We start from the raw sequence: 14,422 nt of genomic DNA on the forward strand, positions 1-14,422 counted from the left end.
ATATGTGACATCGCCTAAAAAAAAATTTCGTATGTCACTGGCCAAAAATATCTAACCAACCAAAAAATCAAGCACTTGTTTTTTTTCTTTTTAAATTAATTTTGAGCTTAGGGCTCATTTTATTTCATCAGTAATAAAATTTTGGCACTTGGTTTAATTATGATTTTAAATTTTAAAAACCAACAAATTTTAATTATATTTTAAGTTTAAACAAAAAAAATTAAGCAAAATGAAAATATCTTTCTAAAAATTACTCCCTCCGTTTAAAAAAGAATGTCCCTGTTTCTTTTTTAGTTTGTTTCAAAAAGAATTTCCCCTTTCCTTTTTTGGCACACTTTAACTTTAACTTTCTAGTGGCATGTTTAAAATCACAAGATTAAAGGACATTTTGATAAACTTGGCATAACTTTAGTATAGAACCACATGATTAAAAAAAATTTTTTTTTTTTAAACTCCGTTCGAAATTAGACTAGGTTATCCTTTTTGAAACGGAGAGGTATAATATATGTAATCTCTTGCATTAATTATAGGTTCATGATGGATTGTGTTCGCCTTTATAGTAATTAAAAATTCCATTCGTTACCCTCTTTTTTTTAAGTTTGATTTATAATTTTTATTTTGAAAATTTAATAATTCTATTTGATGTTCAAATAACTTACCTTTGGAATCTTTTATTTTTGATCACTATTTAATTCAATTATCGTTAAGATATCTTAATATATTATAACTAGATTTTTAATTTACTGCATATAGGTAAATTTATTTTAAGAATTTTATTTTTTTGAAGGATCCATACAATTTTTTTTAAGGAAGCTACATATATAACTTGATGACATATATATTTTCTTCTTTTCTCAAATTGTAATTGATTTGTTAGTGGTATACTAAACTATATAGTCGATTTAATATGTGTTTAGGTGTATGATATCATATATTTAAATATATATGAAAAATTGAATTAACATTTAACATTTTTATACGGGTGAATTTTTTTACTCAAACTGAAGAATAAACACTCCTACTCCTAATAGACGTGAATTAATTGTTATTTTAAATTGTATAATTATTATACTTAATATAAATTTAAATAAATTAAATTATGAATATTAATAAATACATTTGGCAGGTCTGGTAACACGGATCCCTAAGTTGTACAACCTTTTCAAACTCAAAGGAGTATATATGTTGTGTGCCTAAATATTTTTCAAAAAAGAAAAAGTAAAAGTAAAAGCAAATAGAGACAAAGGTATTTCCAACTCTGTTAAAGCAACACTAATAAATTCTTCCCAATTTCTTCATCTTCAATCTTCCAACTATCCATTTTTTTTCTCTACAATTAATTCCTCTACTCCTAGTGAGTGAGACTCAAATCCTTCATAATTCTTACCCCTCTACTGCTTACTTTTTTGATATCTTGTATCTTTAGTTACTATATTTCAGTTATGGTAGTATTTTTTATTTATTGTGTTAGTTGTTAAGTTTTTGAATTTTACTAAATTTGAATTGAAGATCTTTTAGAAATAACTTCTCAATATCTATAAAATTAATAATAAAATTTACTTATATTGTATCCGTGAATGGTAAATTAATTTAGTTGACTGTTGGTTCAGGGGTATGTTAATTAATGTATATAGTGCTACAGGAATCTCTTTGATGGCGCAATTTAAGGGAAGGCATTAAAAGTGCGCCTTCCCTCTCTTTCATTACCCACTTTTCTCTTATATCTCTTCAGACTCCAACTCTCCCCTTGTCAATTTCATTCATTAATTCCTCTGCTTTTCGATTTCATTTGCGAATTTTTGATATTGTATTAGCGAGATGCTTACGTGCATAGCTCGTTCGAAGCAATCGAGCGATGATTCGTTTGATCATCCTGAAAAATTCAATCCGAATGCTGCTCCGCCCAATAAACAATCCGTTAAAACACTTACTTCTCAGGTACATTATTCATATTCATATTCACTCTTTGTTCTATGAAAAATTCTAATTTTAACTTATTCGTAGATCAAGGACATGGCATTGAAAGCATCAGGAGCATACAAACAGTGTGGTCCATGTGCCACTCACCCCTCCACTCTCCGAAAAAACGGAAGCCAAAACGACTCCGACTCCGATAAATTCCGTTGGTCTTATAAAAGAACAGGGAGTTCGAGTTCCAGCTCCACGGCTGGGAGGAAGGAGCTGGAAGCCAGGCTTAAAGGAATATCAAGCGGGGAAGTTACGCCGGTATCGGCGTCAGCTAGCGGCCGGCGAGCTGAACCGGTGGTGTTTGTTGAAGAAAGCGAGCCGAAAGAGTGGGTGGCTCAAGTCGAGCCGGGAGTTCTAATCACTTTCGTTTCATTACCACGTGGCGGCAATGATCTTAAACGGATTCGATTCAGGTATTCTTTTTCCCATTACAAAATTGGTAGTATTAATTATTGGTTTATTGTTAATTTTTGTTTTGAGTGGCGAACCATTACTTGTTAACTAATTTTATTGATTATTTTTCTCTTTCATGGACCAAACAACTTTATATTATAGCCGTCTATATATCTTATAGGTTACAAGATAGAATGTTAGTGGAATTTATTCACACTAGGGAAGTTTTTCGGAATTTTGTCTCTTTCTTTTTTCTTTTTTTTCCCTTATTGGTTGGTAAACAACAAATTTTGGAATTTCCTAAAGTGTTCTTGGTTGTAAATAGTTGTTAAAAATGTGGTGTTTAGCTACTTCATAAGTAAAATATAAGGATACATTTCTTGACTATAAAAAGGAGAATACTAGGTGAAGTTGAAAAAAAAAAATCTTTACTTTTCCACACATAAAAGATCATTACACAAGTTAAACTCCAATAGATTATTTGGTTGATGGAATTAACAAAAATTTCAGACTAAAATTTAAGATTAGTTATCCTGTATTAATTTATGGATTTTACTCCATTATAACTATGTCATATAGAAAGTGATATAACATATCTCATAGAGTATTTTTGTTTATCTCATCCCACCAACCAAAATCACGACCCCTAAGGTAATGTGCTAATTGATTGTATACTCTTATATGATGTTTCATTAATTTAATTTATGTGACGTAGTTTGATTGGACCTAAGAGTTTAAAAAATATGAAAAAACTTTGCAATTTAATTCTGAAATTATGGAAAATATATTGAGTATGAGTATGACTATGATTATATATCCAATTGTGGGTTGTGATTAAAGGTTCCTTTCAAACCCAAACTGTATGGTTATTGTCAAAATTGGCAACAGTTTATGGTCAAGAGCAATTAATTAGTGTGTGAGACAGTCGTTCCAAAAAGTTAAACTTGTGATTATTACCAAAAGAAAGCATGCTAAAAGTAAATTTTGACTCCCTACCCAAATATCACCTTTATTAATCTCTGTTCATACGAAGAAATTACTAGTAATTATGAAAGAAAAATAAGATTCCTTTCAAATTAAAGTGAAAAAAAAAAAAGAAGAAGAAAATGATTAAGAGTTTGTTTTGGTGGGTCTGTTTTGATTGTGTTGGCAAAAACCTTTTACTAATGTTGTCGTGTTGTCGGGTGTTGCTTACACCCTTTCATTTTCAATCTTGATCATCATTAATTCTTCCATTTTGTCATCTTTTGTCTCTCAACAATTATTTACACTAGCAAAATTGGAGTAGACTCTAAATTTGGCTTCTAATGGAGGGAACAACACTCTTGCGCTATCACATTCTTGTTTTCAATCGACGTTACAATATCAATAGTAACAGACATTTAGGCATGGAAAATTACTATTACTAGAAGAGTCTATGTTATCGTTGTAGTTACTTGTACAAAGTGGGAGCCAAGACTTTTGCTATTCAATATTGTAGGCCTCACCTTAGTGCAACATCACAAGATTTGTCATGGGTCTAACCTTCTCTCTCTCTCTCTTTTTTTTTAATAATTGTGGTGTTCGGAGTCAAGATTTTCATTAAGAAAATTCAAAATATGAAGAAGTAAACACATGAATTAGACTAAACACGTTCAATATCTGGTATTTGTACATAACTAATAATTTTTTGACAAAGAGGTTCATTTTCCCAAATTGTCTCTTTCTTTGGATGTCTGGATCAACTTATGTGCACCTCATTTAATTTCACGGAAATTATGTCACCTCACAATAACTTTATGTACCAGATAACTCTGTGTATCAAAACTAGGACAGATAGAAACAAATCATCTAGTGTTTTTTCGTGTTTGTATAGATTTGAACCTAAAACTAGAGTCTAACCTTCCTAATAATCAAATGAAATAAAATAAATCATATAAAAAAATAAGAGTTGATCAATGATTGTTGAACAGTATTTGTTAATAATCTGTTGAATGGCCTGTAAGTCACTATCCATTCCCGTGAAATAAAATTAATCATTTTTTTGGTTGGTGAAGGGTAGGATGTGCTCTAAGCGAAGTCAAAGGCTGTGGCATTTTTTTATATAACCATGCATAAAGCCAGTTTTTGAGTTATTGGTCCCCTTGAATTATGAAAAAGCTTATGTGAGTGGTAGGCCATAAAAACAAGACACTTACACCATAATATAATCTAATAATTAAATTACTTGCTATAATGTCTTTTACGTTTTGACCACCAGACTATGCCTAATTTTGGTTTTCATACTGTTACCGTCTTTTCTATAAATCATCTCATTAAAAGGTAAAATGAAATCTATATTCTTTTTTAATTTGACTAAAAAGGAAATAATGTCACATAAATTAAAACGGATGGAGTAATTAATAATCTAAACATCCAGCTTAGCAGGTGCATTGCATAAACCACAATGACCATGCTGCAAAAAAGAAACACATGAACTGTTTTTATGTCTAAAAGAAGTCCTGTTATCTCATAAATGTGGTTTAAGAAAACTTTAAGAAAATAAATCAAGGAGGAGCTAATGTTATATTGTATTAAAGGAAAAATAGTTGCATCTTCCAAATTAAGGATTTTCTGGATAGATCATAGATGAAGCCAAGTTTCTGACTCGTGGTTATTTTGTTATAATAGTCGAGAAATGTTTAATAAATACCAAGCTCAAAGATGGTGGTCCGAGAATTGTGAGAAGGTAATGGAGCTTTATAATGTCCAAAGGTTGAATCGTCAAGCTTTTCCCCTTCCAACGCCTCCAAGATCAGAAGACGAGGTACCCCCTTATATCATCTCCTACGTACTTTATGGTGTTTACATACATGTTTGTCTTTTTTCCTTCATCATGAGTATACATATTCTTGATTCTTTTATAGAGTTCAAAAATCGAATCGATTGAAGACAGTCCTGTGACACCCCCGCTGACTAAAGAACGACTACCACGTACTTTGTTCCGTCCAATGTATTCATCTTCAGACTCTCTTGAACTACAATCCACCCATTCTCGCTACAACTATGACTCTTGTGGTGTCTCGTCAACTCCAAAACTCTCAAGCATCAGTGGAACAAAGACAGAGATATCATCAATGGATGCCTCTATGAGGACTAGCACATCAAGAGATGCAGATCGCTCTGGAGAGCTATCTATCAGCAATGCCAGTGATCTTGAAACAGAATGGGTTGAGCAAGATGAGCCGGGGGTTTACATCACTATACGAGCACTACCAGATGGCAGACGAGAACTCAAACGTGTCAGATTCAGGTTCGTTTCATCTCATGATCAGTTAGCACAATTATTTCAAGCTATATCTTCTTGAGTGACCTAAGGAAAATGATGTGTGGAATATGTATATAGACCTACCTAGTTATGCAGGTGGACCTACAAGAACACTATTGCTATTATTACAGTTGCACTTTGTCCATTTTGATAATTAGTGCTAGAGCATATTCTTATGTATCATAATGGTTTTCATCATAACGTGCTTGATGAAGTGCTACTATGTTAGTAAGAAGAACGCGTAAGGAGAGAACTACTCTAGTTAACTATAAGACATGATCTTTGAGCTACTGTTGCTACTTCTGCCTCTCTTCATTTGAATGATATTTCTAATTGAGGCTAATATAACCTTATGCATGTCAACGCAGCCGAGAAAAATTTGGAGAAGTGCATGCCAGGTTATGGTGGGAGGAGAATCGTGCTAGGATACACAAACAATACCTGGGATGATCGATAACACTTGTTGCAAATATCACTACATTTCCTGTTGATTGCCAATTAAGGAGGTGTTGCACTTCTTTGGCAATGCTCATAGTATTCATTATTATATGTGGAGCCAGAGATTAGTATACAAAGAAGAATCTAAGCTTTGTTACCTTTGAGAACAACCATCTAGGTTGTTGACATGTTCTTTCTTTCTTTGTTTTTGTTTAATTTCCATTGTCTAAATTATGGCAAGTAAAAAGGGGGAAGGGGGTGAAGAAACTAAAATATTTCTTTGGGTATAAGATTTTAAGGGTTGAGAATTTTGATGTTCATTCCAAAAAAAAAGAAGAGATTTTGATGTTGGCTATGCAAAAATGTTAATATTCAAAGGGAAAGTCTCTTCTCTGTTTGCAAGCTGTCCTAGCTCAACTTTGCTTCCTTTCTTCTGTTTTAACGCTTATATTTGTTGCACACTGATTACATAGTCCATGAGAATTCTCTCAATGCTTCTTGTTTTTACTAGGAGTAGGGGTGTATAAAACCTAACTGAAAATCAAATCAACAAAGAGGATCAACAAAAATCAAGTCAAAAGGGTTGATTTGTTATGGTTTTGTCTTGATTTTCTTATCTTATTTGAAGTTTGTTTTTTTTTTTAAAAGAAAAGACAAAACATTACAATAAATATTTTTTACTTTTCGTGAAAAGAAAATATAATATTCTTTCCTATTTGGTTTTGTCCTTTCCTTATAGGAGAAACTTGGAGCTCTATAAATTGAAGATCTCTCTTCTCATATCAAGAACACAAAAATTTCAACAATGTAGACGTTTAATAGTTTAGTTTATGGAAAAATTTATTCTCTCAATAATTTATAATATTTTTCTTTTATATTAGTTTTTCATATAATAATATTATGTTTTTAGTTAAGTTTTTGTAATTTGATTTATCAACCATATGATATGCAATTGTAAACTTCTGCATGATGTTCTAATCACCCCTTCATAACCCAACTCTATCACGAAAATAACGACTAAATGTAAATATCAATATTAAATTTCTGTCTATAATTTACTTCACAAAATACTTGAAATTACTTGTACTTGAATTGAAACAAAAAATAATCAAAATTATCTCAACCACATGAAATTCATTTTTTCATGTTTCTGGAAAAAAATTCATAGAACACGAAAATAATCCACAAGTCCTATTTCACGAAAATAAATATGTAGAAGTTTTGGTTGAGTTTCTGATCTTTGAAGAGCTTCTTGGCCCCTTCTCTCTTTTAAACATAATTCACTGTCGATTTTTGTCAAATACCAATTAAAATCATTTTTCGTCGAGCAAAATCATTCTTCCTTGATCGGAGATTTCGATTAAGCGCACAATAATGATCAAAAAAAAAGTTAGCAATATGAAGAATGTTGTTATGAATTTGAGTTTTGAATAATGACCTTGTAAATTTTTAATTTTCAAAACATATACATACTCAGTTAAATAGTACTCGCTCTTAATTAAAAACGAACAATTAAATATTACTAGTTAATACAATAAATCACTGTTAGTCCAAGACAAATAAAATGGTAAAAGGTGATAATTAAGCATGTAAATATTTTAATTGGATTTGAGAGAAGGACAAAAGACATCATAATTGGGTTGTTACAAAGAAGAAGGCAAGAGGCTGTTATACCTTATGATGATAGCTTTAAATTAAGCAATGAATATGTGGTAATTTCTTTCAATTAAATGGTAAAAATAGTTATTTTATTGGGAAAATGCATAAGTACCCCCTTAATTTATGTCCGAAATCCTAGAGACACACTTATACTATACTAAACTCATATTACCGCCCTGAACTTATTTTATATAAGTAATTTTCTACCCCTTTTCGGTCTACGTGGCACTAGCTTGAAGAAAAAAGTCAACCAGTGTTGGACCCACAAGATAGTGCCATGTAGACCAAAAAGGAATAGAAAATTATTAATAAAATAAGTTCAGAGAGTAATAGGACCTTAGTATAGTATAAGTGTATCTCTGAGATTTCGGGCATATGTTGAGGGGGTACTTGTGCATTATCCCTATTTTATTTGATAGAATGTTTGATATTAAGCGCTCTCTCTCTCTCTCTATATATATAGAGAGAGATTGGTTTAGACATTGAAAATAGGAATAAAACACAAATACCTCCTAGATTATGATGTGAAATATCAGAAATACATCTACATTTAATTACGGTCTTATTATCCTCCTAAACTAATTTAAAATGGAATAAGTACACCACAAATGTTGATATGACATAAAGTATGTGCACATTCGGTTGAAGGCAAGTAATGAGTGCACAAATAAGACACATATCATTTTTTTTATTGTAACTTTATAACTAGTAACTATACATATTTTTTTAATATTAAAACTTATATATATTACATATTTTATTAATATTAAAACTTATATATATATTTAATTATTTTTTATTTCTTTCTGTATAAAGTATTTATTATAATTTCTTTTCACTTTAAACTTTTGAAAAATTAATTTATTATCTTTTCACTTTTCATTATTTAAAAAAAATTATATATGTTTTTAAGAATAATTTAAAAGTGTTCTTTTATTTTAACGTTCAATTCTTTTTTATGTTTTATTTGATTTTCTTCACTTATTTTTATATCTGTTCAAAATTAATTTATTTTAAGTGCACGACATTTGAAATTAAATTTGAAATCAAATCAAAATGAAAGACAATGAAAATAAAATCAATAGAAAAATAAAAAATAAAAAATGAATGAAAGTACAAAAAAGTTTCGATACAAGATAAAAACAAAATGTGTATTAACTTAATTTAAATACAACATAAGGAAAATGAAAATATTTTTTTAAAAAAAAATACTAAAAAATAATTCACACATGTGGAAGGTAGTGGTGTACAAAACTGAACTGAAAATTGAACCAAATCGCAAATCGAGTCAACCCGAAAAAAAACCCGACTAGTGGTTTGGTATTGGCAAAAAATCCGACTATATTTGGGTTGGTTTTAACTAAAAAAAACAACCCGAGACCAAACTAACCTGACATTATATATGTTATTTTAAAATTTATTATATACATAAATATATTTACTTTGATATCATTTTAAAATATTTCTTATACTATTTCATAGTTTTATCTTTTAATATATTATTTCAAGTTTAAAACTTAGAATTCGGAATGGTCCAATAAAGATTATAGTTCATGGATGTTGATAATTATAGTAAAACTTAAATTAAAATCAAATTAATACTAATGCAAAAAGAAAATCAGTTCAACACTAAGAATGACAATGATATTGAATATTTGTTCTTTAGTTTTACATTGATTTAGATAATTAAAATACATAATCTAGTTTTAATTATTCTTAAATATTTAGTAATGTAACTAATAATTATTAAATTTATTTTAGCATGATTTAGTACTTTTAAATTATGATCATTTTCAGTATGACTTTCCAATATTTATTTTATATGATGATTTCATTATTATTTTTAATTGAATATTTGTGTCATCAATATTCACCTCATATTTTGTGTTATTTTTTTAGAAAATACCTTAGATAATTGTATTTTGGTTGGACTAAAGAAATATTTGAAGCACAAGTTAATTATATGTTTGTATGCAAACTTTACCGAAAAAATCTAAAAATCTAAAAAAATTGAGTTTATTATTTGGTTTGATTTATAAATTAAAAAATTTGATACAATGGTTTGGTTTGATATTTGAAAAATCCGAAGCAATCCGAGGTTGAAAAATTCCAAAAAAATCAAATTTTATTAGTTTGGTTTTGGTTTATAAATTTAAAATTTTTATACAAATGGTTTGATTTGATTTTGAAAAATCCGAACCAACCTGGTCATGAACACCCCTAGTGGCAGGTGAGTGTGTACAACACAACCAACTTGGGTGGTTGGAGGTGTTAGATCAACACAAAAGGTGTACAAAAATATGAAAAAAAAATGAGTTAAGGGGGTAATAGGACCCTAGTTAAGTTTAGGTGTGTCTCTGTGATTTCGATAATAGTCTAGAGGTATTTATGTCTTATCCCTTAAAAGTACATTAGTACATAACCAAATATTTTAATTTTTTTTAATATTTAATCATGTAATAAATACTTATTAAATGTTAGAAAATAATATATTGTGGATGTCCACTACATCAAGAAGTTACTCCATTATTTTCCTCCATTATTAAGATAACCATAACCTTAATAACCTCCACCTTATAACTATTATTCTTGTAACCTTTCACTTTCATAACCTCCCCATTATATTCATGTTAATGTCATGTTTATGACTAACCTTTTGTATGCCTCTATGTTACACTATAAATAGAGACATTGGCTTCATGTTGTACACACTTGAAGATTTGCTGAAAACTTGAAAGAAAGAAAGTTATCTTATATTGTTCCTCTTGTTTTATATTCTTCTTATCTTCCTCTTTATATTGTTCTTTTGTTCTTAAGTTTTACAACATGTTATCAGCACAATTGTTCTACTATTGAAGGATTGAAGCAAAGAAAATATAAAGAAGGTAAAAATATTTGTATTTATTTTTCTCTCAAGGTAAATTATTATATAATTTATTTTATATTTTACTTTTGATCATGCATTATTAATTTTCTTACAATCTCAATATCATATGAGTCCATCAAGTTGCTTGTACGTTTAACAAACTTTTAATTTGATCACTTATGTATTTAAAAAATAAAATTAGTTTTGTAAGTTAACAATTTGTAAAGAAATTGTTCTTTATGATCTTGTATTATTGAGTTATGTGGCATATACATATTGATTGGATTATTGTTGACTTTTGCACCTCTTTATTTTTGTTTATCTAAACATTTACTTGTTGAGTTATTAGTGTATTATTTGTACTAACAAAACTTGTTTTGTAGTTATTCTAAAATGGTTAGTAAATTATAATAATCTTCATAACAATGTTGAGAGGGACCATTAAAATGTTTGAATTTATTTTAACTTGGGACTTTTATATGATTCTAACATGTTGTTCTAATTAATTGATTTTGTTCATTTTTTTTGTATATTAAGTCAAGTTCAGATTATATTTATGATTTTCGATAATTTATTTTTTTGGTAATGCATTTGGTTTATTAAGACATTGATTGATGGTAAGGCAGTGAATTCAGGTGTCACCGCCACCAAGTGGGTAAGAGATCGAGTTAAAGTCTAGGTGCACCATGATAATAAGAAGTTGGGTTCAAGTCCCATTGATTTATGACTAAAGGTGTATTTATATGAGTAAGACATTAGGTTAACGTCCTAATGCACTATAGTGATGATATGATGATGACTAACATAAAGTTTTATACTTTTGACTGAAAGTCATGAAATTTACCCAATTAATTTGCTCCATTCTCTTATGTGAATGTGGTAGAAATGCATAATATGTCTGAAAGATGACAAATGGTTGAATGTATGAATATGAGTATGACAAAATGTTAATGATAAGGAAGAACATTATGAGTTCTTAAGATGTTCCTTCAAATGTGAAGGTAATTTTGTCCATTAAAATTGTATAAAAGGTTATTAGACGCATTGTTTCTTATGATGATCCTTCAAATGTGAAGATAATTGTTAAAAGTAATTTTTATCCATCAAAGTGGTATGAGAAGTTGGGCACATTGTTGTTGGTGCAACCCAATTTAAAAAAGTTTTGTAAATCCTCTATCAAAATAAATGAATACAAAGTGGTAGTACATTTGATACATTTGGCCTCTTAAAGTGATGTTGAGGTGAGTCACACAGTGCCAAAACATGACAATGAGTTTCTAATAAGAACTTATGAAACATGTACAAATGGTTATGGTCCATTTTTTGAAGAAAATGTGACGTGTATTCGTATGGATAAGAACATCTTCATGTATTATTGGATGTATGTCACATCTCACCTTTACGGAAGGGTTGAGAGATTGAAAGAAAATATTTGACATAAATGATCATTTTGGTCATATATATACTTTGAGTACTACACAAATATTGTGGTATGTTTTATAATGAAGTATTGGAGGACAAAAGAAAGAAATAAATCTTTTCTGTAAAAGTTGTGACCATGACCAAAATAAACATTGTTGCGTGGCAACACAAATTTGCCATTGGTTATCAATATATAAGTTTTGAATGTAATAATTTTAAACATGACAATAAGAATAATTTTCTCCTTGAAGGAGATGGTCACCATAAGAATAACATTGTGAAAATGGTGGTAGTACAAAAAAATAATTGATAATTTCAAAAGGGCTAATTTGTTACTATCAGGAGGAATAAAATTATTCATAATATTGGGGTTGTAGTAAGTCTCAAAAGAAACTTTTCAAGTTTCAGAAGAATTGAAAACAATCTTCAAATACTACAATCAAAGTGGGTTATAATATTTACGTATAAAATTACCCATTTTTTCCCGTTGTTTGTTGTATACAAACATGTGCATGATGATGGAATCACATGCAAAAGTAAATTAAAAGTTCACTAGAATAATACCAGTTGGCATAATCGGTTGGCCATTTCGATCCAAATGTGATGCAAGAGAAATTGAGAATTCACGTGGCTATATGTTGAAGAAATAAAAGATTCTTCAAGAATTTTCTTTTGTAACTTGTTCTCGTGATAAAATGATCATTGTACCAGCTAAGGTTGGGATTGTATCCCCTAAAATCTTTTGGAACATATAAAAAGGTGAATATGGGCCCGTTCACCTGCCATGTGGACCGTTTAATATTATGATTTAATAGATGCATCTATGGTTCGGTCACATGTGCATTTGTATCAACCTACAATTTGATTTTTGTAAGTTTATTTGCTTGAATTATTAAATTAAGAGCACAATTTCAGACTATAATATCATGTTAATAATGCGTAACACCCTAAAAACGAACTAGGTGAAACTAGAGCCTAACATGTGTGTCGTGAGTTTATAAGGTCTTAAACGGTTGTTATAGTATCAAGAGGCAGTGTGTTGAGTTTGGAAGGGTTTGGGGTCAAACGTCCAAGAAAGTCCCAGACATTCGAAAGATAGCTTTGAGACGTGCTTGTGTGTTCTAGTGTGCCTTCACATGTTTTAAATGGTGTTTGGTGTTTAAATTGATAGAGAAGGTTCCTAAAACCTAGACGAGCATATTTAGTATGTTCGGGGACAACTCCCCAAGGACCACCCAAAGGGTCCTTGAGGAGGACCCAACCTTTGACTAGAAACTGCCTAAAATAGTCTCCATCTATGCTGCCTAAATGACGCATCGTCGACTCATCTACGCTCTGCCGTTGGGGGGGCATCGCTCTACACTTAGGTGTGGAAGATTAATCCCCTACTTGAGAAGTCTCTGACCAGAAAGACGGCTTGCCAGTACGGCCCGTCGTCTGGTCGATGCCCCGTAGTTGTGCTCGCCGTTTCACACCTGTAGTTTTCTGCAGGTGTCTCGGCCTAGTGAGGGGCTATATGGGAAATTCACCTAGCTTCTAAGTAATAGATTGGACAGTTACTTAAGGTGTTTTTGGGTATTCTAAGTCACTTTGTAAGTGTAGAACCTATAGTTGAGTTCATTATTCAAAAAGAAAACCCAAGACCTCAAATAGAATCCTCTAGAACTCCATTGAAGCTTGAAGCAAGGTTGAGGATAAGAGCTTGATTTCCCCATTGAATCTTCATCATTTTCGTGAATAATCTTCACTAAGGTATGTTGTTTTATCCTTGAACTCTCTTTCTTCAAGGAGCCAAACTTCAAAGGCTTTTTCTAAGACTTCTCAAAACATGAAATCTTCTATTTTGACTTCTAGCCATGAGTTCTTGCATAAAATGATTTGAATCAATGATTTATGTAATAATTGATGTTAATTGAATGATTTTAGATAAAATAATTCATATGAACACATGCAATTCATGAATTTCTAATTTTGGCTATAATGTGGGTGATTTGATCATGACTCTATTATATTGAATTCTTGTGTAGTTAATGTTGGGCTATTGATTTATGTAATGATTATGTTAGAATTGTATATAGGTTGCCTTAATTTTATCATGTTCATATTGTATCTTGTTGGATTATTGGTTTGGTTTCATGTTGGACACGAATGATGTGTATGACTATTGGTAAGAGCCTTTGGTGAAGTGAATTGATTGAGAAGGCTAAGGATTTGTGTAATTGATGATAAAATGGTGGTAAGATGACCTAATTTTTATATATAGTGTAGAATTGTTATTCAATTGTGATGATTGGTATATCCACTTATGGTGGCGGTGTTTATGTGTTATAATTGTGAAGAATATGACCTTGTCGGCATTACTTTATGAATTGTGATGTTATATATATATA

General features: G+C 30.3%; 1 protein-coding gene across 2 annotated transcripts; it reads left to right on the top strand.

Annotated features, from left to right (window-relative positions):
• Positions 1–1,237: 1,237 nt before the first annotated feature.
• LOC107024414 (protein Brevis radix-like 4) lies at positions 1,238–6,487 on the top strand. 2 transcript variants are annotated; one of them, XM_027918190.1, is made up of 6 exons: positions 1,238–1,682; positions 1,815–1,938; positions 2,005–2,381; positions 5,011–5,146; positions 5,247–5,632; positions 6,016–6,487. In XM_027918190.1, exons 2-6 carry the CDS (start codon positions 1,819–1,821, stop codon positions 6,095–6,097), a joined length of 1,101 nt encoding a protein of 366 aa, XP_027773991.1. In that variant the 5' UTR covers positions 1,238–1,682; positions 1,815–1,818; the 3' UTR covers positions 6,098–6,487. The 2 variants fall into 2 exon arrangements, with proteins under 2 accessions (XP_027773991.1, XP_015080879.1); XM_015225393.2 differs by having other exon boundaries at positions 1,239–1,938.
• The last annotated feature ends 7,935 nt before the right edge of the window (positions 6,488–14,422 follow it).

The sequence above is a fragment of the Solanum pennellii genome, chromosome 7 (genome assembly GCF_001406875.1).
Source record: "Solanum pennellii chromosome 7, SPENNV200".
Lineage (NCBI taxonomy): Eukaryota > Viridiplantae > Streptophyta > Magnoliopsida > Solanales > Solanaceae > Solanum > Solanum pennellii.